A 26,506-nucleotide genomic window follows, 5' to 3' on the forward strand; every position below is an offset into this window, starting at 1 on the left:
TTGTTGTTGCTGCTGTTGCTGCTGTCTCTGAAGTCTGTACTTCTCTGTCCATTCTTCTTTTTCCCTGTTCATTTCTTCTCTGAAGAGCTCTTCTATCAGGTCTTCAGTGACTTTTAACATTCTCACATTCTCTATTTCTTCTGGCTTCGGTATCAGACTGTGTCTGACCCTATGCAAATTCACGTAGGCTTCGTTGAGCTTAGCTAGTTTGGAGCACATCTTCTTAGGAGGATGAGTCGACAATGGATGGTTAGACTGGAAACAACCCCGGTTCTTAAAGTCAAAGCGCGGACGTGAAGGAAAACATCCCCCACACGGTTTTCTAGTCGCAACGTTCAGTGAGTGTCATGAGAGGGATAGTAAGAAATGAAAGAGCATCAATCCAACATTCTTATAGCTAAACAAACCACAAAGGCATTTTTTTTCAAAACACAACATTTTTTTTATTCAAAAATCACTTAACACTAAACAAAAACTCTAACATTTTTTAACAATAATCCAACACGATAACATCAAACAATTTTTTTCAAATCACAAACATTTTTTCTCAATTTTACAATCTACTTTAAACAGGGCTGACAACGTTGTGAATGAAATTGTGATTTCCACTGTTGGAAATCATTAGGCCATTGATGGACACTACGTTTCCTAGCTTGAGACAAACGATAAGCATAATGGTCACAAAACCATCGATCTACTTTTACATCGTTCCTAGTAGAAGAACGAGGATCAAAATGAGTCACTAAATGTTCTAAGGAATAGCCCAGGCTGCGATGATGCAGAAAATACACGCAATATTGTCCGCACACCAAGGAATCTGTGCCTTGTAATTTCACATTATTGAATCGGGTGGTTTGAGCATTTCTTCTCATAAAGTCGATGATATCGTCTTCCAAAGGGGGCAATCCGTACGAATCGAAATATTCCACACATCCTTCTTGAGGAAAGTAGACGGCTACCCAGTGGGTTCCTGGGAGATGACTGTCGTCCGTGTTGATCACGTAAGCTTGATGGTCTTTAGGTTTGCGATGAGGGAGTTCATCTTTAGCACAGACGACAGGATTCCAAGAAGCCGTATACGAACTGTGGTTCAAAAGGTAATAAAGTTCCCAGGTATCCATGTTTTGTGTGTGCTTTTTTTCTTCTTCACAGGTAATAATAAGTCGTCAATTCGATCCTGACTTTTTGCTTGAAAATGTCTGACGAATAAACGGTTATTCGTTCTGTTTCCTCACTCTGATTCAGGAGAGCTTCGATACGATGGATCTCTTGAGTGGTTAATGGTGGACAAGAATGTTCACGCAAGTCTTTATACCACTGGTGCAACACGTTTTCGTCCGAGATGAGACTCCAGGCCTCGTCCAGATATTCGTCCAATTTTTCTTCTTGACTCAACATTAGGCATTTATCGTGTTGAATTTGACTGGGATGATCGTTTTGACATCCATAACAATTTTTCTTGATCAATTCCGTCATTTTTTCCACCAAGTGTTTGGCAAAACAGGAGACTAAATGGGCTTCTTGTTCTGGCCATCTCGATTTCATCATGATCACTTCTTCTTCTTTTTTCACGGTCTCCTCACATTTCATGTCCAAAGTTTCTCCACTAGGTAAAGAGGGATAAGAGTCTTCCATGGCTTCTAATAGTCTAGAATGACTTCTCTCAAACTGTTGATTTCTATGGTATTATCGAATTCGGCATACAGGATGACGTTCACTGTTGCTGGTAGTTCTTTTGCAAACTGAAGTTCCACACGAATCTGGCCAGATTTTATAGGGTGGAAATGTCCCTCGTCGCTGCCTTGGTCTGGAGTGAAATCGAAAGCCCACAAAGCATAGCCTCCTGCGTAATCGTCGTACGTAATGCCGTGACTGGTGTTGGTTCCTAACTGGCCGGTGGCTTCGTACAAGGACAAGTACGATCTCAAGTAATTCATTTTCTTGTCACTAAAGTCAGGTTCGAAAGGTCGGGTACACAAGGTCTTGCCATCGCGACTGACTTCGATTTTCTTCACGTTGAAGTGTTGAAAGTTGAAAGGATTTTCACCGAAGGCTCCGTTGAAGGCTGAATTCGAGACCATGCCAAGGATTAAACGCTTGGGTAACTGTCCTTGAAACAGATGATCTTCGATCATAGAATGCTGTCCCTTGGGAATGGTGAACGTTTTCACTTCCACACGTCGTATGGGATACTTGGCGGTCGTTCTGCTCAACGTTTGACTGATGTCGTTACCTACTTTGGGTAACACTTCCACGCGTCGTACGTAGAGTTTGGCCTCTTCGATTTTGCTTTTAGGAGCCTTGGCAGAAACAGCCAACAAATGGAAAGCGGTACTCCTGCGATTCAGTCTCAAGCGAACATTGACCCCGTTCAACAAATATTTCTCTTGCAACCACATGTCCAAATGCAAACGATCCATCAGTTCTAAACTCTTCTTATCTATGATTTTGCTTTCTCTTTGCTCAAAGCCGGAATTGCTTCCATCCAATGCGTCGAACTTGGTCGCTTCGTCAGGTTCCCACAGCACACAGGCATTGAGATGAGTATCCTTGGCATCTATTCCGTACGTCAAGAGATTTTCCAGGTAGGCACGGTAAGGATATGTATCCATGCTGCTGCTGACTAGTTTGTTATTCAAGTACAAATCCACTGAGCTGAACAAGGAATGCATGAAATTGTTGACGGGAGCTATATTCTCACGGTCATCTACTCCACCATCATCCTTATCTAGAACTTGGACTTTCAAGTACAAGTAACTGCTATTCAGATCGATGTAATCTTCGGGCTGTCCTTTGATTACAAACTCGATGGGAGCGGAATCGGTCAATGAGGAGACGGGGTGAAATTCCACCCATTGGGATTCTTGCATCGTCATCATGTTGGGGGGCATGGCAAACAGATCCAGTTCCGTCTTGGAACAAGCGCAAGACTCTCGGTGCATCATTTTGTTCTGTTCTTTCTCAATAATCGAAAACGTCTAAGTCTCGAACGGTTCTTCTTTTCTTGGCCTTTCTAGCTTGAAGTCTGGTGAAAGGGTGTTTTCTTCGTCGTCGTCTCTTTCTGCCTTGTCCTTGCTGAATGCCTGACTCGGTAGCGTGCAGGGCATTTATAGGTGTTTCTCGTCGGCCTAAAATGTCTTTACCCGTTTGCAGCAAGACATTTTTGCCTGCCCTCATGAAGGCTTCTTTAGGGTTTTGTTTGTCGATGATGACATTTTGGAGACATTCTTTGCCTTGCGTCAGTGCCGCATCTTTCAAGGCGTGCAATCTGCGTGTCACCATCGGTTTCAACACCGGGGCCACCGAACGAAAGGCCGATTTTAACATGTCTCCTAAACCGTGTCCTCGCTGGATACATGACTTACGAGTCGTGAGAAAACCGTTTTCGAAAATGGAGTTTCACCGTGACTTTTCCTTTGGTGAATGGAATATTTTGTCCCAAATCTCCTTTTATAGTAATGTTGACCGTGTCCAAATACGACTTGCTGACAGGCAAATAGTGAGGATGGACAAATTCGCGGTGGACGTGGTAAGTGTTTCCACCTTCCTCGTCAGCGTTCGTGGCAGAATCCACTTTGAAAGGAATGACACGCAGTAACGGCACGGAGGTGTGTCCCACCACGTTGTACTCCACCACATCGGAGTACACAAACATCAAATTCAGTCCTTGGTTCAGTTCTACCGGGGAACGAAAATACTTGGCAAAAGAATCGTTGTCAGAAATAACTGGTAATTCGGGTTTTTGTTCTACTTTCTTCCTCAGCTCCATGTCACCGCCCAACATGTCAAACAATTCAGGACAAAATACAATGGACACGATTTTACTCGGCTCAAATTTCATCAAGAAGCGACGAGCTGCTTTGTGGTACTCCAGGGTGACCTTTTTTTGGGCAAGCTCCAACGCTTTCCCAAACACGGCATTAAACCTGGAGCTTATGGTGCTGACCAAATGTTGACCACTAAAATAATAGCCTGGGGGAATCAAAAACTGGTAGGTCCACGTTCGAGTTGTTTCATTATAATTTTTTGAGATCATATTTGACATTATTCAAGTGCTTTTGCACTTGCTGGTCATGAACTTCCACCGTAAAAAAATTTTGGTTGTTAAGGACATTGAGGACTTGGGTCGGGTGAATCATTTCTACTAAAGCCACTTCCCAATGGGCTTCGTGATCTAACGGGATGGCTTGAGGTAATTTAGCCGTGTAACAGCACAACGTGTTGTTGGGAAACACCTCCATGGAACTGTCACTGGGTAAGGTTAAGTAAAATTGGTTTTCGTGACTCATAATTCCAGAGTTCTGTGGTTGTCCGAGGGGTTACTGGACGTCAGAGGCGTGTCTCCGCCCAAAATGGGGTTCTGGTTGTGGTTGTTGTTGTTGGAGTGGTGACTGACACTGGCACTGGACACAAGGTTCCCGTTGGAAGAGAATTTCAGGGAGGGATTGGGAAGCAGGTAACCGATGCAACTGCTCAATAAAATGGTCCACAATTGTTTGTCTCCTTGTTGCAAACTCAAATTGGCGATGACTGCCCCGATGACACAATACACCACGAAGATTTGGCAGAAAAAGACGATTTGCGTTTTAGGCACACGTTCTCCACACCACACCCACAAGGGTTGTTTTTGTAAATCTTGCACAGAAGAACTAGGTGAAGGAGGAGTGGTCGACGTAGCTGCGTCTGCTGTGTGAAAGGGCATGATAGTCACTTCTTTTTATAGTCGATGACTTGCGAAGCGTCGATCCAAGAATCAAAACTGGGTGGATATCCTTTCCAACTTACTTTGACTTCTTTGACACGTCGTTTGCCCACTTTACGGGTTCTGCGTTCGAGAATGCTTTCGATGTCGTACACGTCGTCTTCTTTTTTGGTGACACGTTGTAACTCGGGTAAATAAAACGTTCCTTTGAGCACTTCTCCGTTCATGTCTTCCAATTTATAGATGGCAGGATGACGGCCATGCACTCGTCCAGTGACGCGAAACAATTCGGTCGTCCAGTTAGGTAAGTAACCTTTGTCGAAAGTGCGTTTGGTTTTGTCAACGCGCACCCAATCTACTACGGCCAACACTCCACTTTTCTTGGGGACAGCCCTCGTCGGGGACGTACCAAACAGACGCTCGAACACCAACACTTCGTTCTCGGGAGTCACGTCTTGCGGGGCACGTCCGATGCTTCGATGGTAAGATTGGTTGTACGCTTGCTCCAGGTGCGGTAAGATGTTGATGTACTTCAGAGTGTGGTGATGCGTAAAATATTTCCACATGCGTTCTTTCAAAGTGCGTTGAAAACGTTCCACGATGCTGGCTTTGGTTTCGGGATTCTCGGTGGTAAAAAAATGAATGTCCCGTTTCTTTAATTCTTTTTGGAAAGCTTGGTTCAGAAATTCGGTGCCTTTGTCCGTTTGCCATCGAAGAGGGTGACGACCGCTTTGTTTCAACACCCGTTGCAGGGCTCGCACTAACTCGCTGCTCGATTTGGAAGTCAAGGGCACGACCCAGGCAAATTTGGAAAAGACGTCGATGACACAAAACAAATATTTGTAGCCACGATTGTAGCTGGCCAATTGAGAGACATCGGCTAAATCGGCTTTGCCATTGATGATCGATCCCTTCCACTCGGGTGCGACTTCTGGTAAACTTGCGTCGAATGGGTTTGTGTAAAGTGTAGGTAGCTTGTTCTTGTAACCATCGTTGCACTTGAGGTAAACGGAGACTTTTTAGTCGAGTTTTGGCAGCACGACACAATTTTTGAACTCCTGCGTAACCTGCAGGATGAGAGGGATCGTAGTAAACGCTAGCTAAGACTTTTTCCATTTTTTTTTGTGTTTGTGTGTTAATAAGACACCCACTCTTGGAGGATGCTACTCTTTTTCTCTTGGGGTACTTTCTTGGATTGCAATGCTTTGTGTGTGCTACCGGCAATAGGTGTTGAAGAGGAGGATGTCTGAGCGGGGGATATCGGTTCTTGTTTCACTTCTGTCTTCACTTCTGTCTTCACTTTCTTTTTCTCTTGTGATGAAGAAGGGGTGGCCATCATCTTTTTAATCCATCCAATTCTGGAGGTAGGTGGTGTTGTTAACTTGCGTACTTTTTCTGGTGGAGTTTGAAACCCTTCTTCTTCTTCTTTTCCTTTTTCTGTCTTGGTCACTGGTACTGGTGGTACTGGTACTGGTACTGGTGATGGTGCTGGACTTTTCATCAAGGTCTTAAAATCTTTCAGAGTGGGTAGAGCTGTTTCGTCTAAAGCTTTCTGGTGAAAGAGTTGCAGTTGTTGCAAGAGTTGACCGTACTTTTGCGATTTTTCTGTTTCGGACAAATCTTGGCGATCCATCAAGGACTGCAATTCGTGTTGTAACTGGGACATCTCGCTCAAATTGGGATTGGGAGGTAAATGCGGGGTGCGTTGTTCTTGCCACCGATGGTATTCCATCCATCGTTTGTAAGGCACTAAAGCTAGTTTTCGTCCTTCCATGGGGTTGTCAGGGGTCGATTCTGAGATCTTGGGACTTCCGAGGGTCTTTTTATCTTGCTCCCACCAGTCCTCCCAACATGGTTCCCAAGACTCCTTTCAGTATGGGGCCTAACAAGAGAGGCAAAATGCCTCCACGTTGGACCAGCATCTTCTTTTTTTGACGAATGGGAATTTTCTTTTGAACCATTTGGCGAAGAACGTGACGATGTTTGCCTAAGCATTGTTTCTGGTGTTTGGACAAAGGGATCGTGCCTTTCAAAACGTTCAAACAACATTCGCACACGGTATCGATGACCTCTTTGGATGTCGTTTGAATGAGTTTTTTTCGTAGGGGTGGAGAAGCTTTGGACAGGACAGATAACATGTCCCCATGTTTGGCTAAACGTGGTGGTAGTCCTTTCCTTTTCTTTCCTTGGGGTTTTCTGGAGGGTGACATCTTTGAGTCTTCAGGAGCACCAAAAAAAACACGGATACCCTACTTGGTCACAGGCCTTTTTTATACTGGAACGCGTCGCCACTGAATGTCTTTACGTCGTATCAGTTTGAGGACAGGCATGACACGTCTTGCAGGGGTACGTAACGGACTAAATCGAGCCAGTTCTTGCTTGGACAAATCCAGTAAACTTTGTAACATGCCCGATCTTTCTTGGACTTTGATTTTGGGAGAAGGTACTTTGTGAGCAGCAGCCACTGCCACTAAATTGGAAGGTCCTGCCACTGGGGAAGTTCTTTTGGGGGTCATCAACGGAGAAGTTCTTGGTGTGATCAACGTCTCCAAGTACTCTTCAGTTCTGGGTGTCATTAACGGAGAAGTGGATAAACGTGAGGCTGCCGGAGACGCAGTCACCGCTGTGACAGGTCGTGGTTTGCGAGTGTAAGGTTGCGTCCTGGCCGAAGTGCCTCTCTTGCGACTAGTTTTCTTCTGTGAACTTTTCTTTTTCTGGGGACTTTTTTTCTGTTTCTTTTTATGGGGCTTCTTTTCTTTTTCCGGGGTGGTGTCTGGTAAGAGGAGGGTGCTGCCACTGGAGAAGTTCTCCTTGGGGACCTGGTCTTTTTCTTCTTGGGGCTTCGTTGGACTTTCTTCTTGGGGAGAAGTTTGGGGGCATTAGGATCCCATCTTAAGAGAGAGCGAATGATGACCCCTCCTAGAGTACCGCTCCCTCCAGGTTTCAAAATGATTTGTTTTTTGGTTTGAGTGTCGATGCGGGGATCGGCCAGTTGGACCAAAGCGACTTTGTTTCGATCGAAAAAGCGTTTGGTTTCATGAGGAATCTGAATGATTCCTTGGAGTATTTGACGTGCCGTGACCGTGAACCATCGTAAGACTTCTTTGAGACTAGCTTCTAAGACACGAGCTCGTGTTTGTGGATTTTTTTCTCGACTGATGCCATACAAGGCACGAATCAATTTGACGGGAAGATGCGACTGAAGGGACGTCATGTTCACACTGTGTGAGACAGACGAAAAAAGGTCTGAGGTTTTTATAGATTTTTTATGGGGAGTGAAATGAAGTCGAGGACGGAGACGTGTACAGGACAGGCCCTCCGTCTTGGCACCAGTGGTGAAACAAGTGGGTACGAAATCGCAAATCCTCGGGAGTCGTAGGTTTCAAATCGACGAGTAAATAGGTGTGTGGCGCTTGAGTGGCATCGTCGTATGCCTGAGTCAGCCAAGGCGTTCCTAACTGTTTGGCTAAGACTTGCACTTGCGATTTATCTCGAGGGCTTTTAAACAAGACCACGTAATGCGCATTGAGACTAATGGTGCGATGGGCTTTACTTTGTTGAAACAAATTTTGGGTGATGTAAACGACACTGGCATTACGGTGATGCCCTTTGCGCGTGAACCACAGTTTAATTTCTTCTTCGTCTTCTCCTAACATGTCGTCGAAAATGACCAAATGGGTTTGACGGGAGTCAGAGACGATGCCGTCGTCTTCTTTAGGAATGCCTTCCACAAACACGATGGAATCGCCTTGACTTTCTCGCAAGAGGCTGTACGCCGATTGCCACTCTTTGTAACACCACACGATCCGTTGAGGTGGTCGATCGATCAAATGATGTTTATGTTCGATCAAACGTTTGACGAATTCGGTTTTGCCTGAACCGCTAGGTCCAGCAATGAGCATGTTAAAGGGATGGCGAGGATACAAAGCCTCCCAACTGGCACGATCTAAGTGTTCGTCGATGACTTTGACAATAGAGGAAGAGGGAGCAGAGACAGCAGAGGTAGCCATTGTGTGAGAAATGTCACTTGTGACATGAAAACAGACAAGACAAGAGTTTATATACTTTTTCAGAACACGTTTATTAAATGTTTTTTTTCAAACATGAATACGAAAGACAAAAATACATAAAAGCCAAAGGCTTAAGTACAAGAATAAAAGGTACATGATAACCATTAACGTGGAATAAACACAAGTGTCTGTACAACAACATGTTTTGGGTAATGTTCTAACCAGTTCTATAGTAGGGGGTAAGGTCACACAAGTGTCCTCCCGAAAGGGTCTTTCAGGCCTGCCCACGACAGTCCCGTCCTGGGTGTCGGGTTCTTCTGGCACCGTCACTAACACGGGTTGAAAAGTAACTTTTTTCCTTGAACAACTCTCGTGCATACTGGGCCACTTCTTGGGTCCAAGCCTCAAAACCCCATTCTTTCCAGGCATGGACATCTGTCCACTGGGGATGTAAGTCACAAGCTACACACACATCGTCATACACGTCTTGGGTAGCTAAAAGTTGACGAATCTTTTTTTCCTGTTGAGGTCGAGAAGTATCCAGATGAAAACGCAAGGCTTTGAGCAAAAGGAGTTTTTCGTGACCATTTAAGGCCATTGAGGTGGTAAGTACTGATCGTAAAGAGTCCACAAAGAATCGGCTGGTAAACGAAATCCCAGAAAACAAGTCACTAAGACACACACCACTTGTCGACCCAAATTGAATGGATACAGTTCTTGTAATAATCGATGGTAATGATCCACGGTTTGAATATGGTCATTGAGTTCCTTCCACGGAATCTGTTCAATAATATGTGACATAATCCGTGGCATGGCAACTTGATTTTATAGTGTCTTTGTTTCGGAAGCAATAAAGGTAATTTCTAACTAAACATGTTCGTTCTCCAGTAGGGAATTTAAATGTTATATACTGTAACTGAAACGTCAGAGTTTGTCTAGATGTTTCGTCTTTTTCTAAGCAGATTCCATGTAACAAATGTTGGTAATCCTTTAACTCGTCTTCCTCAATACGTTGCAGTAAGTGAATCTCGAAGTAACCAAAATTACGAACGTCTAGTCCATCATCATCCCCAAACTGAAAGTGTTCAACAAGGTCTGACCAGTGAAAAAATTTCTGACGAATCAGTCCTCTTATACCATTCAGGTACCAGTGGTTAAAGATCTGGTGACGTAACGGATGCAATTGTTCTTTACGTTTCACTTGTATTTTCACCAGTTCTCGGTAAATCCTTTCTCTCAACTCCTCAGGCAAGCCCAAAATGTTCTCTTGTAAAGTATCCATAAGTATATACACTGTTTTTGGAATCGTTGGGTGGTGGCCAATAGCCTCGTTTAACTTTGTGCCTGATGTAATATCCACTCATAATCAGTCTTCTTGTACTTTGGAACAGAGCATAATTTAAAAACGGATGAATCACTTTGAGTTTGCGTTTCACTTGTATTTTGATCAGTTCTCGGTAAATGCGTTCTCTCAACTCTACAGGCAAAGCACGAATGTTCTCTAGCAAAGTATCCATGAATAGGTCATACTAAATCCTCTTTGGTCTGACACAAGAAATGTACTCTTTGCACAAACATGGTTTTACTTCAGTGTCGAATTTAAATCGTTTAGTCACTAATTTGCACATTACAATTCGTTCAGAAGTTTCCTCTTTCACTAAGTTGACATTGTGTTCAAGATGTTGGTAATTCGTTAACTCTTCCTCTGGAATTCGATGCAGTAAGTTTACAATGATGTAGGTAGAATCGTCCATAACAAACCAATCCTTTTTAAAACTAGAGGATCGTTGATCAATGTCTGTCCGATGGAACACTTTCAATTGAATCAATCCTTGTATAGCCTTCAGGTACCAGTGGTTCAAACACCGGTGACGTAACGGATACAATTGTTCTTTACGTTTCATTTGTATTTTGACCAGCTCTCGGTAAATGCGTTCTCTCAACTCCACAGGCAAAGCACAATGTTCTCTTGTAAAGTATCCATGAAAAGATTATGCTAAGTTACTTCAATGCCTCGGTCCCACTAAGGGTAAGTAATGACAATTCGGTGACCATCAAGCATGTTCTACGTAGGCCGAATCTTGCGGTTCCCAGTGGTGAAGTGACACACCGCAACTGAAGCACTTGAGTTTATCTCATTCGCCCAAGTAGAAAAATCCGGCTCTGGCTAATTCTTCGGGGGTCGGTCCTCCCAGATAGTTTGGCCATTTTCCTTTGAACGATTGAAGACGATTTTCAAATTCACAGTATTCCGACAAACGCACAGGAAACGAATATTCGTCTTTCACAAGTTCGTTTCGATGAGGGTTGGGTGACATGAACAGGAGTTTGCTCAGGGCTGGATGACATCCGTAGGGAGGTAAACGTGAATGTGAACATTCCCCTTTAAACCCAGGAAAGTGTCCAAGAGGACGAGCGGCATCACTTTCGCATCCCTCAGGTTTGACACGCACAGCATCCCTTTCCATGATAGGGGTAGTGACACTAAAGTTCCCATGATGCTTTACGGCATCGCTCAGGTCACAACGTACAGCATCGTACCCATCGCAAGGCTCACAATCGCATTCCACTTCCGAAGCCTCACACTTGAATTGTGCCTTTCTAAACAAGTTGTTCTGTGTTTCTCTGAAAGTATTCATCTTGTTCGCTCGGTCTTGGTAGTCACAATGAACTATCGATCTTGACCATAGCCCCATTTTTATACTAGTCGCAATGCAGTCTCCAGCTTGTACATCTTTCCTTTTTTATGTTTTTTATGTCTTGTTATGGAAGGTACCGTCTCTAAGGTACCGTCAACATTGTACCGTAGTGTGATGGGTGGAAAGGTCATAGAAAGGTAAGGGCAGTGCGGAGACCATCGAGTATGTTCCAGAATAGCTGAATCTTTATAGATACATAGATCCATTCGTAACTTCAGTCTGAAAGCGAAACACTGTACCTCGTATCCCAATCCTGACTCAGGTCCCAAGTAGACAAAACCTGTTCTAGCTAAAACATGCGAAGAAGGTAATCCTTCCCTATCCGTAGGCCATTTCTGAAACGTGTCCAATCGACGGTCACAATCACAATAGTCAGGTAAGAAGACTGGAAAATGGTAGGGTTTGAACTTGGAGTTCTCATCGGGTTTCTCACTCGATTCTTGCTGTGGCGAAGTCATCTTTCTGGTGGGTGACTATCCTCTTACAACCAATGTTTTATACCAACGTGTCCATACGGTAAGGTGAAATGATTGGGAAGTGGAACTCGCTTCTGGTACACGATTTGATAGACTTTTTCCAAGGGCCGACTTACGATGTGATGAGTGGGTAAGCGTACAATCTTGTTCGGTTGATAGGTGGTCACTTTAAAGTTTCCATCCTCTCCCGATTGCAAGGCTTCTTTCAATACCCCAAAATTGACCACTCGACTGGTACGATAATTCAGAGTCAGTCCTTTCACTTTGCACGTCGTGTGCACTTCTCCTTGTTTGTCCCGGTATTCGTAGCCGTAATTTTTGGGGCCGGCACTAACGAAACTTAGAATCTTGTCGTCGGGATGCTCGTCTGTCCAGGCTCCTAAACGGTCTCCTTCGATGTCAGGGTGCTGTTGACTCGGGTGATGGATGTAAATGCAACTGTCCGTGTCAAAGTACAGGATGCGTTCTCCTAACAGTTCTAAAGCTTCGTACAATTTTAAGCGAGCATGAGCTGTCACGTAAGCCACAATGATGACATTTCCAAAAGGGTCGTCTTGTACAAAGTCCAGATCTTCTTCGTAATTGACCAAGATTAAATTCTCTCGAACGACGTCCACGTGTTTCATGTATTTGGTTTTGTCTTGAATCATCTGGAAGTAGCGGGAAGGTTCTGTCAAATATTCCGTCTTGGGTAAACACGGTCGTTGTGCCATTTTACCCCACAAGCAATTTAACATCACTTTGGCAAACGATCGCCTGCCTTCGTTTTTCTCGATGTGGTATAAAGTGATGACTTCTTGTTCATAGTATTTCTCTTTGAATTGTATTTGGTCTTCGGGAGTGTGACACCAGGACGGATAGCCGCTGGCTTCTTGCTTCAGGTTCAAAAAGGCATCCACGTAGTCTGCGAAAATGCCTTTCTGACTGGGATCACCCTTGTGATATTGTTGTGTCTTGGGAAAGTGGCAAATTTCGTACACTTCTAACAGTTGGTATCCCATGTCCAGAGCTTTGAACAATTCTACGCTGACCCAGGTTCCCGTCAAGGCACGTTCTTCCTGGCTGTGATGGCAAGGCTGGTCTTGGTTGCACGTTTCGGCACAAGCACGGCACAATGGAAACATCAGTTTGCCTTGACAATGGTGAGGTAAGACGGGATGGTACAAGTCCGTGGGAGGCAAAACTTTACACTTGATCAAGCCTTTGTATTGTCGAATGTTTTTCAGGTCGATGTGTTCCGTCAGCAATTGTGGGTGCCCTACGGGAAAGCGACAATATTTGCACACGTAGGGATACAGCGAACACACGTCCAAGTATTTGATTTCTTCTCCTTTCTCTTCGTCGGCTTGGTACAGCAAACAGGTGGCATTGGTCCTTCCTCCGTACAAACTATCCCTCGGGTTCAGCGGGTCCATGAACTGGAAACTTTCCACGAGGCGTTTAAACTCGGGATCGGTTTTCATTCGGTGATCGTACTCGTGTTCCCACATTTCCACCACTTGGTATCCTTGCTGTTCTAACTTTAGGCGACGCTGACAAATGTCCTGGTACAAGTCTTCCATGGTTCGTTGTAAAAACTGATTTTTAGTGCTACGGTCAGGGTAACAGACGGGACATCCGTGAAATAAGCAACCGTTAAACTCGTACACGATCTTGGGGTTTTCTAAGTCCCATCCATCGACCGAATACGTTCCGATGGTCTTTTCACCCCCTCCGTTGCGGGCATGCTGAATCCACTTGTCTTCCTTGTCGCACAAGTAATGTAACCAACGTAGGGCTTTGACCGAGTATTGACGTTTGACAAAGTGGGTCGTTTGAGGACTGATGACAGCCACGGTGTTTTTCAGGCATGAATCGTTGTCGATACACTAAGGAACACGCTTTGGCAATGGTGCAAGCTTCTTTCAAAGGATCGACCCCTCCGTGTTCCATGAACAGTTCTCGAAATTTTCCACAGCAACGCCGTAAAATGTCCACGTCTGAACGACAATACTTTAGCATTTCTTCCTGAAAGTCGAAAGGGTCCGAGGCGTCAGCCTGGTACCAAGCATAGAAAGCTTCTCGTTGTTCGGTACGCATGTTGTCGGGGTCGTAATAGTGAGCCTCGGGTAAATGGGGTAGAACAGCGTGTTGATTGGCTTCGGTATTGAAAAAGTGTGGAAAGTACCCTTTAGCCATTTCTGTCATTCCAAACGTGTTAGGCATTCGACTCAAAGGCATGGCCAAATAGCTCATCGAATCTTTAAACTGTACTTGTCCCACTTGCATGAAAATGATTTTGGCTCCGTTCAAAGTCACTTTAGGACGCTCGATGCCTTGTTCCGTATAGTATCTGAGAAGAAACTGTCCATCGTATCCGGAAAAATTGTGAGCCATCACCGTGGCATGACGATGACAATCTCCGTAACGTTCGATGTCCTCTTGGCTCCACGTCTTGTCGATGGGGTCTAAGACCCATCGAGCGAAATCGGCTAACGTGTTCGGTCCCCGAAAGATTTTTTCACGCCCTCCAGGAATCTTGCTGCAGTGAGGACAATGACTGAAGATAGGTTCTTGAATGTACTTCTCGCACGCTCGATGAGCCACGCAGAAATTAGGGATGTGAATGCCGGTCTCTTGCATGCATTCGAAATCGAAAAAGATGAAATTGCCTTTCTTCTTGTGACCGTCCTCTTTCTCTGGTGGGGGTTGGTATTTTTGCACGTAGCATTGGTGTTCCAAGTCCACGATGTGGTGACAAATGTGACATTTTTTCTTTCCTCGACATACGTGTGCCTTGGCATTATTAGTAAGTATGCCTTGTCCACAGGTAGGGCACAATTTCAGGAGTTGACAAGCACATTTCTGCTGTGAACCTTGTGTTTTCAAATGTTGTTGGTAACAGGTAGGGCTGACAAACGTGCGCAGACAAGTTGAACAAGGCACTGGTTCTTCGCTCAGACAGGGTGGAGAGGCCAAACATCCTGAACATTTCATTCCACAATGCTTGTGTTGCTCTCGATTATTATAACCATAATCACATTTCTCACAATAATAACCGTATCCCAGGAATCCGGTGATGGTAGTAATGGTATCGAAATGGTCATCGTGATAATAAACATGAATGTATTTTCCGTCCTTAAAATCTTCGCCTCGAAACAACAGAGGCCCGCGCATTTCTTGAGGGTGCACTTTCAAGGTGCAGCGTGGAGCTAGGACATCTTGCAATTTTTGCATCTCAGGAATGCCACAGGGTGTGTCTTTGGACAGGCCAGCTTGTTGCAACAGGAGTTCTGCTTCGTTTCGTTGTTTGGCTCGATAGGAACGTTGAATAGTGTTCCAGGTTCTTTTCCATTATACCGTGTCGTTCTTGTTGGCATAGGTTCGTCCCATCACGATGGCACGGGCTAAACACATCTGGTCATGAGGATTGTGAATTTGGACAAGGCTACGCTTAATGCTGCGAAGCTCGTTCACCAATAACATCTTTTTGCGTCCGGTCCCTTGAGGAGGAGAGACGTGGGTCATGTCCAATGTGGCTTTTCCATCGGTGATGTCAAACCGGTCATTAGATTGTTGCACGTGCTGAATCTTGTCCATGACTTTGGAAGCGGTCAATTCTGCAGGGGTGCTAAACTCGATCCAAACAGGGGATTTCAAACTGTCGTGTTGTATGGAAAGTCTCAAGCGATCGTCTTCTTTGGGTTGACATTGTCGCTTGAGTGCAGTGAGCAGAGAATCCCACACCCCAGTGAGAAACACTTCTGCTTTCTCTAACGGCACTTCAACCTTGAAATCTTTAAACTTCACCGTGTATTTGTAAGCCGTGGTTCTAAATTTTCTAGAGGAGCGCTTTTCCGTCTCTCGAATGGAATAGTATTTTTCAGGGTTGACTAAGGGTGGTGAACTTGGTTTAGAGGTTTCAAATTCTGGTTCACTCATGTCCTCTTCAAAATCACTGGCATGAATTTGTGCCAAGATTTCAGCCCTGGTACGAGGTGATAGATCACGTTTCTGCCTCTTACTTTCTTCTTCTTCTTCTTTCTTCTCGAATGAATGGGATCGTTTCATCTTGAGTGCAAAACGTCAAATGACTCAAGTTCAAACACCATAGACTAATTTATAGTCATGGCAGACCAGCGTATATAAAAGGGTGTGTGTCTTGTCCTTTCACTATTCATTTCACTCTCAAGCCGAGCACAACGATGGAAGAGACTAACCAAATCGAACGTTTCGTCAGAGCTTTGCGAGGGGTCATTAGAAAATTCTCTTCAGACCAGCCTACGGACTACTCTCCTTCCTTTCGAGATAAAAGTCAAGATACTTGCTATATCTGTAAGAAGAAAGGGCATTGGTCTTCAGAGTGTCCAGACCGTCAAAAAGGAAAAAAAACAGGGGCTAAAAAAGACAAAAGTAAAGATACCTGTTATTATTGTAAAGAAAAAGGACATTGGTCTCCAGATTGCCCAAAAAAGAAACAAGAGGAGTCAGAAGAAAAGAGGAATTCTTCAGAAGAAGAGAGGGATTCTTCAGAGGAAGAGAGGGATTCTTCTGAGAAAGAAAGAAGACAGGTGAAGAAAAAGAAACAAGAGAAGAAAAGAAGAAGGGAAGAAAGTGAGGAGGAAGAAGAAGAAGAAGAAGAAGAGGAAAAGAGTGTGACGGTGAAAAAATTCAAAAAACAGAGAGACTAAACAAGGAGACAGAAGAAGTCAATGAACTTTTAATTAAAGTGTTATGTTGTGAATTGTGAATTGGATTGTAACAATGGAGAAAAGAATAAATTAATGATACAAGGTAAGTGTCTTTGAGTTTTGATTCTAAAGTAAGAAGCTACACTCAGGCACTCATACAAAGACACGTACTATAAAGCTAAAATGGGTGGGTTTTTTTTGAGTTATTGGCAAATTGAAATTGTATTTCTTTTCGAGAAATGTGTGTGGCCCTGAAAAGGGCCTTTTTATTTTGGTGTAGGGGTGAGTTAAGCAATCAACTTTAACTGCCTTAAGCCTTTGCCACGGCCAAGGCCTACTTCTGGACTGCGTAATGTTGATGATGATTGGGTTGAAATCACTAAGGGTGGTACGGTAGGCTTAGTCACAGGGTTAACGTGTTTAGCTCGGGAAGGTCGTATTCTCTTCGGTCGTAATAAAGAAGTCTGATACATTTGTTTCAGACTTCTTAACTCCACTAAAATGTCCAACAGTACCGTGACCGTTTGATTTTCACCCTCTTGTTTCTTTGCTGCTACTTCTTGCTGTTGTTGCTGTTGTTTTTTTTTCTTACCTCTTCTTCTTGCTGCTGTTGCTGTAGGAGAAAAGCTTGTTCCGCTTCCTTTTTTCGTTGTATAAATTTCTCCAATTCTTCTTTCTGTCTCTGTCTAAAATTCTCCTCTTGCGGTAATGAAGAAGGTAACGAAGGTTCCGGAACAAATTCTTGCGAGGTAAGAAAATCCACAAAATCCCAATTCACCTCTTCTGAAAGTAAGTCCGGGTTCCCTTGAGCAGTTTCCCCTGCTGATGCACCCCAATGGATCGTTTTCTGAGTTTCCGTCATGTTGAATCACTGTCGCATAGATTGACTGCACACAAGCGCTAGCAAATCTATATAGACTACGTGACGTCACAGACTGCTCTCTTCGGATTGGATGCGGGCTGGCTGAATTTTGTAACGGGTGTTCGGATTGGTGAATGAACTCAATCCGTTTCAATCCTACCTCTACCTATAAATAAGCGCAGTTCACTGCATTGATTCACCTGTTCTCGTCGCTTCAAGATGTGGACCGATGTGCAATCTTCTACGCTTGTGTCTTCCATGATGTTCAGGACGGACATGCTCATGTATGTCAGATCCAAGTGGACCGTTGTCCACAGGACAAACACCAGTCTGTGGATACGTAGGATCTACGTCGAAAGACAAGGATGCCTCAAAAGAGTGCTGATTTACGGGCCAACAGTGAGACGCAGCCTAAGGACAAGAAGAAGACCAATGCGGTGCCCTTTATGTTAATGGAAACATTAACATAAACCCAAAGGCCCTTTTCAGGGCCAGCTATATTTCTCGAAAAGAGAATGACTTTTCAATTGCCTACCCCTTTTTTTTAAAAAAAATTTAAAAAAAAAAAAATCCCCTTGTCCCTAAACAAACCCAAACTCTATTCCCCATGTTAAATTCCCCTTGTACGTATATTGACCCACGATTTTTCACCATGTTAATTTCCCTTGTACGTGTATTGACCGACGATTTTTCGCCATGTTAAATTTCCATTGTGCGTATGTTGACCCAGGGGGGTCTGTAATGCTAATTTCCATTGTACGTATAGTATCCCACTTCACTACTAACGTAGCTTCCGTGTGAAACTTTCTTATTTTCAAGTGATTAACTGTAACAGGTAATTAGTAAGTCCCATCCGATCTCACACAGAATATGAATTGTAATTAATTAATTCTGTTTCATATGGGTTTTCTTTGGCTTATTTTTAATTGCAGCATCGGAACTGCTTGGCCTCAAAGTTGAAGATTTAATTGAGGCGCTTGTTTCCACAAAAATGGCTATACAAGGTAATGACTTAAGAAGTTAATGGGAGCCATAGGGGGTCGATGGGATTTCCATGCAAAAAGGTGAATATAGATATAGGGTCAAGAAAATGCATACGGTCAAAACATGTATAGGGTCATGGGGAATTTTACATGTTGGGATATAATAGGGTCAATAGGAATCGAACAAGGGTTACGTCAAGGTGCTGGACACTATTAAAAAAATGGCAAGATTTTTGAAAGTGGCTGACATCAATGAACAGTGAATTAGTAACGGTGACTTGACCTCAATACTCGCTACTGTAGGTTCGTAGTTGAAACGGATTGATACAAAAGAGATTTATAGGGACAATCAAAACATACATACACATGCACACACACATAACACATTATCTTAGCTTAGAGAAACAGATACAAATTTTTTTAAAAAAACAAGCTATCCATCCATCCACATAAATACTCTCACACGCTAACTATACCATCCAATACCCATACAGACACGATCCCAAATATCATGCGTTAGCATCGAATGTAAAAGAAGGAGATGAAATGTCAAAATATATACTATTTCTTACACCACCAAAAATATTTATCCATCAGACCACTATACATTCCAACATCCCAATACCATTCAACATCCCTTGTGCACATACAGACACGCACAGACACATGCACACACATTATACAAATTACCCTTAACCCATCATTCGTTGATGTCAGTGTCCACGTGTGTGAGTAATTATCCAAAGTTTAACAAATCGAGACATAACAATGATGGATGAACAGTCCGACAATTATTGTCCCACTTGCACGCCTAAAGCGTGTACATGAAAGAAAATATCCCTTCCATTTCATTTCTAACTAAAACATGACCTTGAGGGATACAGAGAAGTAAAATAGTGATATTCGTACAATGACAATAAAAACAAAACAGACCATCCTTATTATAAACAATCAAGACCAAGCGACACTTATGCTTTATTTCGGATATTTTCTCTCCTTTTAGAAGTTACAATTAAATTTCGCAACACACCACTAAAAGTGCATTTGCTTCTTCTTTCATTCTCTATTTTTATCATTTTTTGAATTTCTTAACTGCTAGGGTTTTTCCTCTTCTTGACTTTCTTCTTCGCGTCTTCTGTTTCTAATCGTTCTGGACTAGTATTAGTTTTTCTTTATTTTTGGAAGGATCTTCTTCATTTGCGAAGTCCACCCCTCCTCTTGTTTCTTTGATCGGTTCTCTCTTTTTCTTAGGACAGTCTGAAGACCAAAGTCCTTTCTTTTGACAACGATAACTGGTGACCTTTGTCGCTCATTACTCCTGTCTCGATTTGACGTAGACATTCAGTCGGCCACTGTCATTTATCTTGTCATATTTAGCAAGCATCACGACTTTTGTCTCGAGAGAAGTAAACATTTCTAATGAGTCTCTCTTAACTCCTGACCGCAAAAGCGGTCTCTTTAACACACACACTCACACACACACACATATAGGTAGGTATATATATATATATATATATATATATATATATATATATATATATATATATATATATATATATATATACACACCTTGGAAGCATGAGAGAAAGAAGATGAAACCAAATACTTGGACGTGTGTTCGCTGTATCCTTACGTGTGCAGATATTGTCGCTTTCCCGCAGGGTACCCGTGATTGCTGACAAAACACATCGACTTGGACAACATTCGACAAGGTTTGATCAAGTGCAAAGTCTTGCCTCACACGGGCTTGTACCATCCCGTTTTATCTCACCATTGCCAAAGAAAACTGATGTTTCTCTTGTGCCGTATTGTGCCGAAACGTGCAAGCAAGACCGGCAAGATTAGCACACTCAGAAAGAACGCGCCTTGACGGGAACGTGGGTCAGCGTGGAATTGTTTAAAGCTCTAGACATGAGATACCAACTGTTAGAAGTGAACAAAAGTTACCACTTTCCCAAGACAGAACAGTACCACAAGGGCGACGAGACTCAGAAAAAAGAACCAGTCACCGAAGACAACCACTTCCTTTAGGACAGGACTGTCATGGACATTCCCCAAAGACCATTCCGTTTATATTCCATTTTGATCGTTTTGATGTGTTTGTTATTGCTTACTTAACGATCTGGCTTTTATGTATTTTTGTCTTTCGTGTTGTTCGATTTTAACTTGCAATAAACGTGTCCTGGAAAAGTATAAAAACTCTTGTCTTTTTTGTCTTCGTGTCAAAAGTGACATTTCTTTCACTATAGCTAGCTATGCTGCCTATGCCCCTTCGTCCTCCACTTTCAAAGTCATTGACGAACACTTATATCGTGAAAGTTGGGAGGCTTTGTATCTTCGACGTCCCCTTAGCATGTTAATTGCTGAACCTGGTGGTTCAGGCAAAAACGAATTTGTCAAACGGATCGTGTCGTGTTACAAAGAGTGGCAATCAGCGTACATCCTCTTGCGATAACGTCAAGGCGATTCCATCATGTTTGTTGAAGGTATTTCTAGCGAAGACGACGTAATCGTGTTCGACCCCCGTCAAACCCATCTGGTAATTTTCGACGATATGTTACGAGAAGACGAAGAAGAAATTAAACTGGTTTACGCGCAATGGCCGTCATCGTAATACCAGTGTAATTTATATTACTCAAATTTTGTTTCAACAAAGTAAAGCCCATCGCACCATTGGTTTCAATGCTCATTACGTGGTCTTGTTTAGAAGCCCTAGAAATAAATCGCAAGTGCAAGTCTTAGACAAACAGTTGGGAACGTCGTGGCTGACTCATGCGTACGATGATGACACACAAACTCTGCACGCTTATCTACTCGGCGATTTAAAATCAACCACACCCGATTATTTGCGATTTCTGACCCATTTGGTTTACCACTTGTGTCAAAACGGAGGGCCTGTCCTGTATATGTCCCACTCGTCGAATTAACAAAAAATCTATAAAACCCTCGGACATTTTGGGTCTGTCTAACACAGCGTTAACATGACGTCCCTTCAGTCTCATCTTCGCGTCAAATTGATTCGTGCCTTGTACGGCGTCATTCGTGAAACAATCCATAAATACGTGCTCGTGTCTTGTAAGTCAGTCTCAAGGAAATCTTACGATGGTTTACGGTGACATCACGTCAATTACTGCATGGCATCATTTACATTTTGATCAAACCAAACGCTTTTTTGACAGAAACAGAGTAACTTTGACGCAACTGGCAGTTCCCCGCATCGACAATCAAACCAAACGCAAATCATTTTGAAACCCTTAGGGAGCTGTTCTCATGGACGTGTCATCATTCGCTCCCTCTTAAAATGGAATCCTAATGCCCCCATTGTCCTCCCCAAGACGAAAACCATTCCCAAAAATGCCAAAGGAAGCCCAAAGAAGAAAAAGAGTAACAATGTCAAGACCAGGTCAGAGCACCAGAAAAAATCCCACAAAACAAGAAAAAGAAGTGTCTCCAGAAAAAGAAACGCCCTCAGAAAACGGCTTCTACCCACAAGAGAGATACTTCGACTTGGAAGCAACCTTACATTTGCAAACCACGAGATTCAGCGATGGTGGCATGTATCCAGTACCTTCAGGTTCTCCCACTTCTCCGTTGTTGGTGATGCCTGCCAAATCCAATTTAGCACCTTTTCTTCCTCAGATGAAACAATATAAAGCCACGTCTCCAAAAAATTCTCCTCCAGCGGTGACACCGTCCTCCTCTTTAGCTGCAGTGGCAGCTGCTCACAAAGTACCTGCTCCCAAAATCAAAGTCCAGGAGATATCGGGTATGCTGCAGAGGTTACTGGATTTTCCAAGCAAGAACTGTCCCACAAACCCCATCCACGTCGTGTGATGCCTGTCATAAGTTGATACATTTTAAAGACAATCAGTGGCGACGCGTTCCAGTATATTAAAGAATTGAGGCAAAGAATGGGAATCAGTGTTTTTGTGACACAGAAGACCAAAAGATGTCACCCCCCATACAAATTCCTCTTCTAGACCCAAAGGAAAGAAAAGGAAAAGACTGCATCCTCGTTTAGTCAAACATGGGGACATGTTGTCCATCCTGTCCAAATTTTCTACACCCATGCGAAGAAACCTCATTCAGACTGTTTTCAAAGATGTCATCGATACCGTGTGCGAATATTGTTTGAACGTTTTGAAAGGCATGGTACCTTTGTCTAAACACCAGAAAAAATGCTTAGCCAAATATCGTCACGTTCTTCGTCAAATGGTTCAAAAGAAAATATCCATTCGTCAAAAGAGAAAATGTTGGTACAACGCGGAGGAATTGTGCTTCAGTTGTTAGGACCCTTGCTAAAAGGAATCTTGAGAACAATACGTGGTGGACTCATGGGAGCGTGATAAGATAGATCCAACAAGACAAAAGGGACATCTGAAATCCAAACATCTCATACGTGACCCTTAAAATCGAATGGGATGACGAAATCTGGCTTTATTACCTTACAAACGATGAATGGAATACAGTTGTTGGCAAGAACAACGGACACCCCATTTGCCTCCAAATCCTCATTTGACTAAGATGTTCCAGTTACAACAAGATATTCACTCATTGATAAATCACACCGATTTGTCTGAAACAGAAAAATCGCAAAAGTACGATCAACTCTTTCACCAGAAAGTTTTAGACCAATCAGCTCTACCCACTCTGAAAGATTTCAGGACTCTGATGAAAAGTCCACCACCACCACTACCCTAGTAACCAAGATTGAAAAAGGAGATGATCAAGAGTTTCAAACTCCACCAGAAAAAGTCTACAAGTTAACAGCACCACCTACATCTAGAATTGAATGGATTAAAACGATGACGACTACCTCTTCTTCATCAGAAGAGAAAGGTAAGGTGAAGTCAGAAGTGAAACAACCACCGATTACCCCTGTTCAGACATCCACCTCCTCGACACCAAGCATTACAAACCAAAAACATACTACATGAAAACTGAGTAACTTCAGCGAAGAGTGGGTGACATATTAACACAAATGGGGAAAGGTGTTAGGCAGCATTTACTACGATCCATTCCATCCTGCTGGATACGGAGGAGTTCAGAAATTGTATTGTGCTGCCAGAACTCGTCTGTAAAGTCTCCGTTTACTTCAAGTGCAAATATAGTTATAACAATCCACTTAAACTTTATAAAACCAATTCGACGAAAAGTTTCCAGAAGTCGCACTCTAGTGGAGGGCATCGATCATCAATGGCAAGCCGATTTAGCCGATGTCACTCATTTTGCCACCTACAATCGTGGCTACAAATATTTGTTTTGTGTCATCAACGTCTTGTCTATGTTCGCTTGGGCCGTGCCATTGACTTCCAAATCGAGCGGCTAGTTAGTGCTAGCCCTCCAACTGGTGTTGAAACAAAGTGGTCGACACCTCTTTGTGGCAAACCGACAAAGGCACTGAATTTCTGAACCAAGCTTTCCAAAAAGAATTAAAGAAATTAGACATTCCTTTTGTCACCACTTGATAATCTCGAAACCAAAGCCACCATCGTCGAACGATTCCAACGCACTTTTAAAGCACGCATGTGGAAATAATTTACGCATCACCACACTCTCAAGTATATCGACATCTTACCGCAACTGGTTCAAGCGTACAACCAATCTTCATATCAAAGCATTGGACGTGCCCCCCTCCCCAGGAAGCGACTTCCGACAACGAAAAGACCATTTCCGAGCACCTGTTTGTTACGTCCCAGACAGTGGCTGTGCCGAAGAAAAGTGGAGTGTTGGCAGTAGAAGATTAGGTGCGCATTGGCTAAACCAAACGCACTTTCGACAAAGATTACTTACCCAACTGAACGAACGAATTGTTTCGAGTCACTGGACGAGTGTGTGGCCGGCATCCTACCGTCTATAAATTGGAAGACATGAACGGTGAAGTGTTAAAAGGCACGTTTTACTTGCCCGAGTTACAACGCGTCATAATAAAAGAAGACGACGAGTACGGTATCGAAAGCAGTCTCGAACGAAGAACCCGTAAAGTGAGAAAATGACGTGTCAAAGAAGTAAACGTGCATTGGAAAAGATATCCTCTAATTTTGATTCTTGGATGGAAGCTTCGCAAGGCATCCAATGTAAAAAGAAGTGACTAACATGCCCTTGCACACAACCTCAAATACCGCTACCACTACAGTAACCACTCCTTCAGCCAGTTTTTCTCTGCAATATCTACGAAAGTAACCCTTGTTGGTGTGGTGTGGAGAACGTGTGCCATAAACGCAAATCGTCTATTTCTGTCAATTCTTTGTGGTGTATTGTGTCATCGGTGCTGCCATTGCCAATTTGCGTTTGGAACAAGGAGACAAACAATTGTGTGTCATTTTATTGAGCAGTTGCATCGGTAGCCTTCTTCTCAATCTTTCCTTGAAATACTTCTCGAATAGGAACAACGGGAATATTGCGTCCATCGTCAGTCATCACTCCAACAACAATATTTAGGGCGGAGACACTCCTTGACTTCCATGACCCATCGGACAGCCGCAGAACTCTTAAATTATGAACAATAACAACCAAATTAACTTAACCTTACCCAGTGACCATTCCAAGAAGGTGTTTCCTCACAATACTGTGTGTAGTTACACGGCCGAATTACCTCATGCCATCCAACTGGATCACGAAACCGACTAGGAAGTGGCTTTGGTAGAAATCATTCACATTACACAAATCAAAAATATCGTCGAAAATGAAAATTATGTTCCGGCAGAAGTTCATGATGAGCAAGTGCAAAAGTACTTGCATAACAATGTAAAATATAACGATAAAGACTATGACTCACAAACTAAAAAGGGGACCTATCACATGCTAATTCTCTCAGGCTATTATTTTAGTGGTCAAATTTGGTGAGAATGATTGCTACCAGGTTTAATGTCGTGTTTCTTAAGCTTTGGAGACTAATAAAAGAAGAACGGTCCGAGAATTAGACGTTTTTGAGTATTAAATCAAAGAGACAAAATATGATGCACCGAGAGTGTTGCGCCTGTTACAAGTCGGAATTAGATCTGTTTGACATGCCACCCACTATGATGACAATATAAGATCCCAATTGGTCGGATTCCATCCCGTTTCCTCTTTCAATGACTCGGGATCTACTCCCACAGAGATGAAAATCAAAGGACAGTCCGAAGATTACATCAATCTGAATAGCAGTTACTTGAACTTGAAAGTCAAAGCTCAGGAGGAATTCCTATAGACACTGAGCCAGTAGCTCCCGTCAACAAATGTTTGCTTTCCATGTTCAGCTCAGTGGATTTGTACTTGAATTACAAATTGGTCCGTAGAAGCATTGATACCTACCCATATGCTGCCTACTTGGAAATTTTCTTGACGTATGGAATAGACGCCAAGAACGCTAATATGGATGCTTCGGTGGTACGGAAACCTGACACACCAGGTCAATTGATCGTCACTGAAGTCGATGTAAGGAAATACCACAATAAGAGATTTATAGAACGAAGAAACAAACTCATAGACAACATGAGCTTAGAACTTATGGATGGCTTGCATGTTGACATGTGGTTACAAGAAAAATATTTCCTGAATGGTGCGGATATCCGCCTGAGGCTGAATCTCAGCAGTACCGCTTTCTATTTAATGGATGCAACTGATGACGCTTACAAAACCAAAATCGAGGAAGCAAAACTATGTACGACGTGTATAAGTGTTACTTAAATTGAGAAACGACATCTGTCACCACACTTTGAGCAGAACGACTGCTAAGTATCCGAAGCAACGCGTGGAAGTGAAACCTTTCACCATTGGCACTGGACAGCACTCCATGATCGAAGATCACCTGTACCAATGGCAGTTATCCAAACGTTTAATCCTTGGTATCGTGATCAACATATGCTTCAACGCAGCCAAGAACGAAAGTCCTTTCAACTTTTATCGATACGACGTATCCAAATTTGAAGTCAGTTGCGACGACAAGACCATGAGTCCCAGACCCTTCGAACCTAAGTTTGATGGCAAGAAAAATTACTTGAGGTCGTACGTGTTCTCATACGAAGCCTCCGGACGGTTAGGAACCAACACAAGTCATGACATTACCTACGAGGATTATGCAGGAGGATACCGTGGAAGCAGATCCTCAAGACAATATAGT

The 26,506-nt window shown here is 43.1% G+C and overlaps 1 protein-coding gene across 3 annotated transcripts in view; it reads left to right on the plus strand.

Annotated features, from left to right (window-relative positions):
• Positions 1–26,506, plus strand: part of LOC149792382 (unconventional myosin IC-like) — a 128,869-nt gene that overhangs the window by 21,553 nt on the left and 80,810 nt on the right. For all 3 annotated transcript variants that reach the window (XR_016423295.1, XM_089969383.1, XM_089969382.1), the window contains exon 8: positions 18,352–18,423. Coding sequence is in view for 2 of the 3 variants with exons in the window: in XM_089969383.1 (XP_089825509.1) it covers positions 18,352–18,423 (72 nt within the window). In the remaining variant the exon portion in view is untranslated. The remainder of the gene's footprint in view (positions 1–18,351; positions 18,424–26,506) is intronic.

Source organism: Sinohyriopsis cumingii, chromosome 9, assembly GCF_028554795.1.
Source record: "Sinohyriopsis cumingii isolate HCF-2022 chromosome 9, ASM2855479v2, whole genome shotgun sequence".
Classification (NCBI taxonomy): domain Eukaryota; kingdom Metazoa; phylum Mollusca; class Bivalvia; order Unionida; family Unionidae; genus Sinohyriopsis; species Sinohyriopsis cumingii.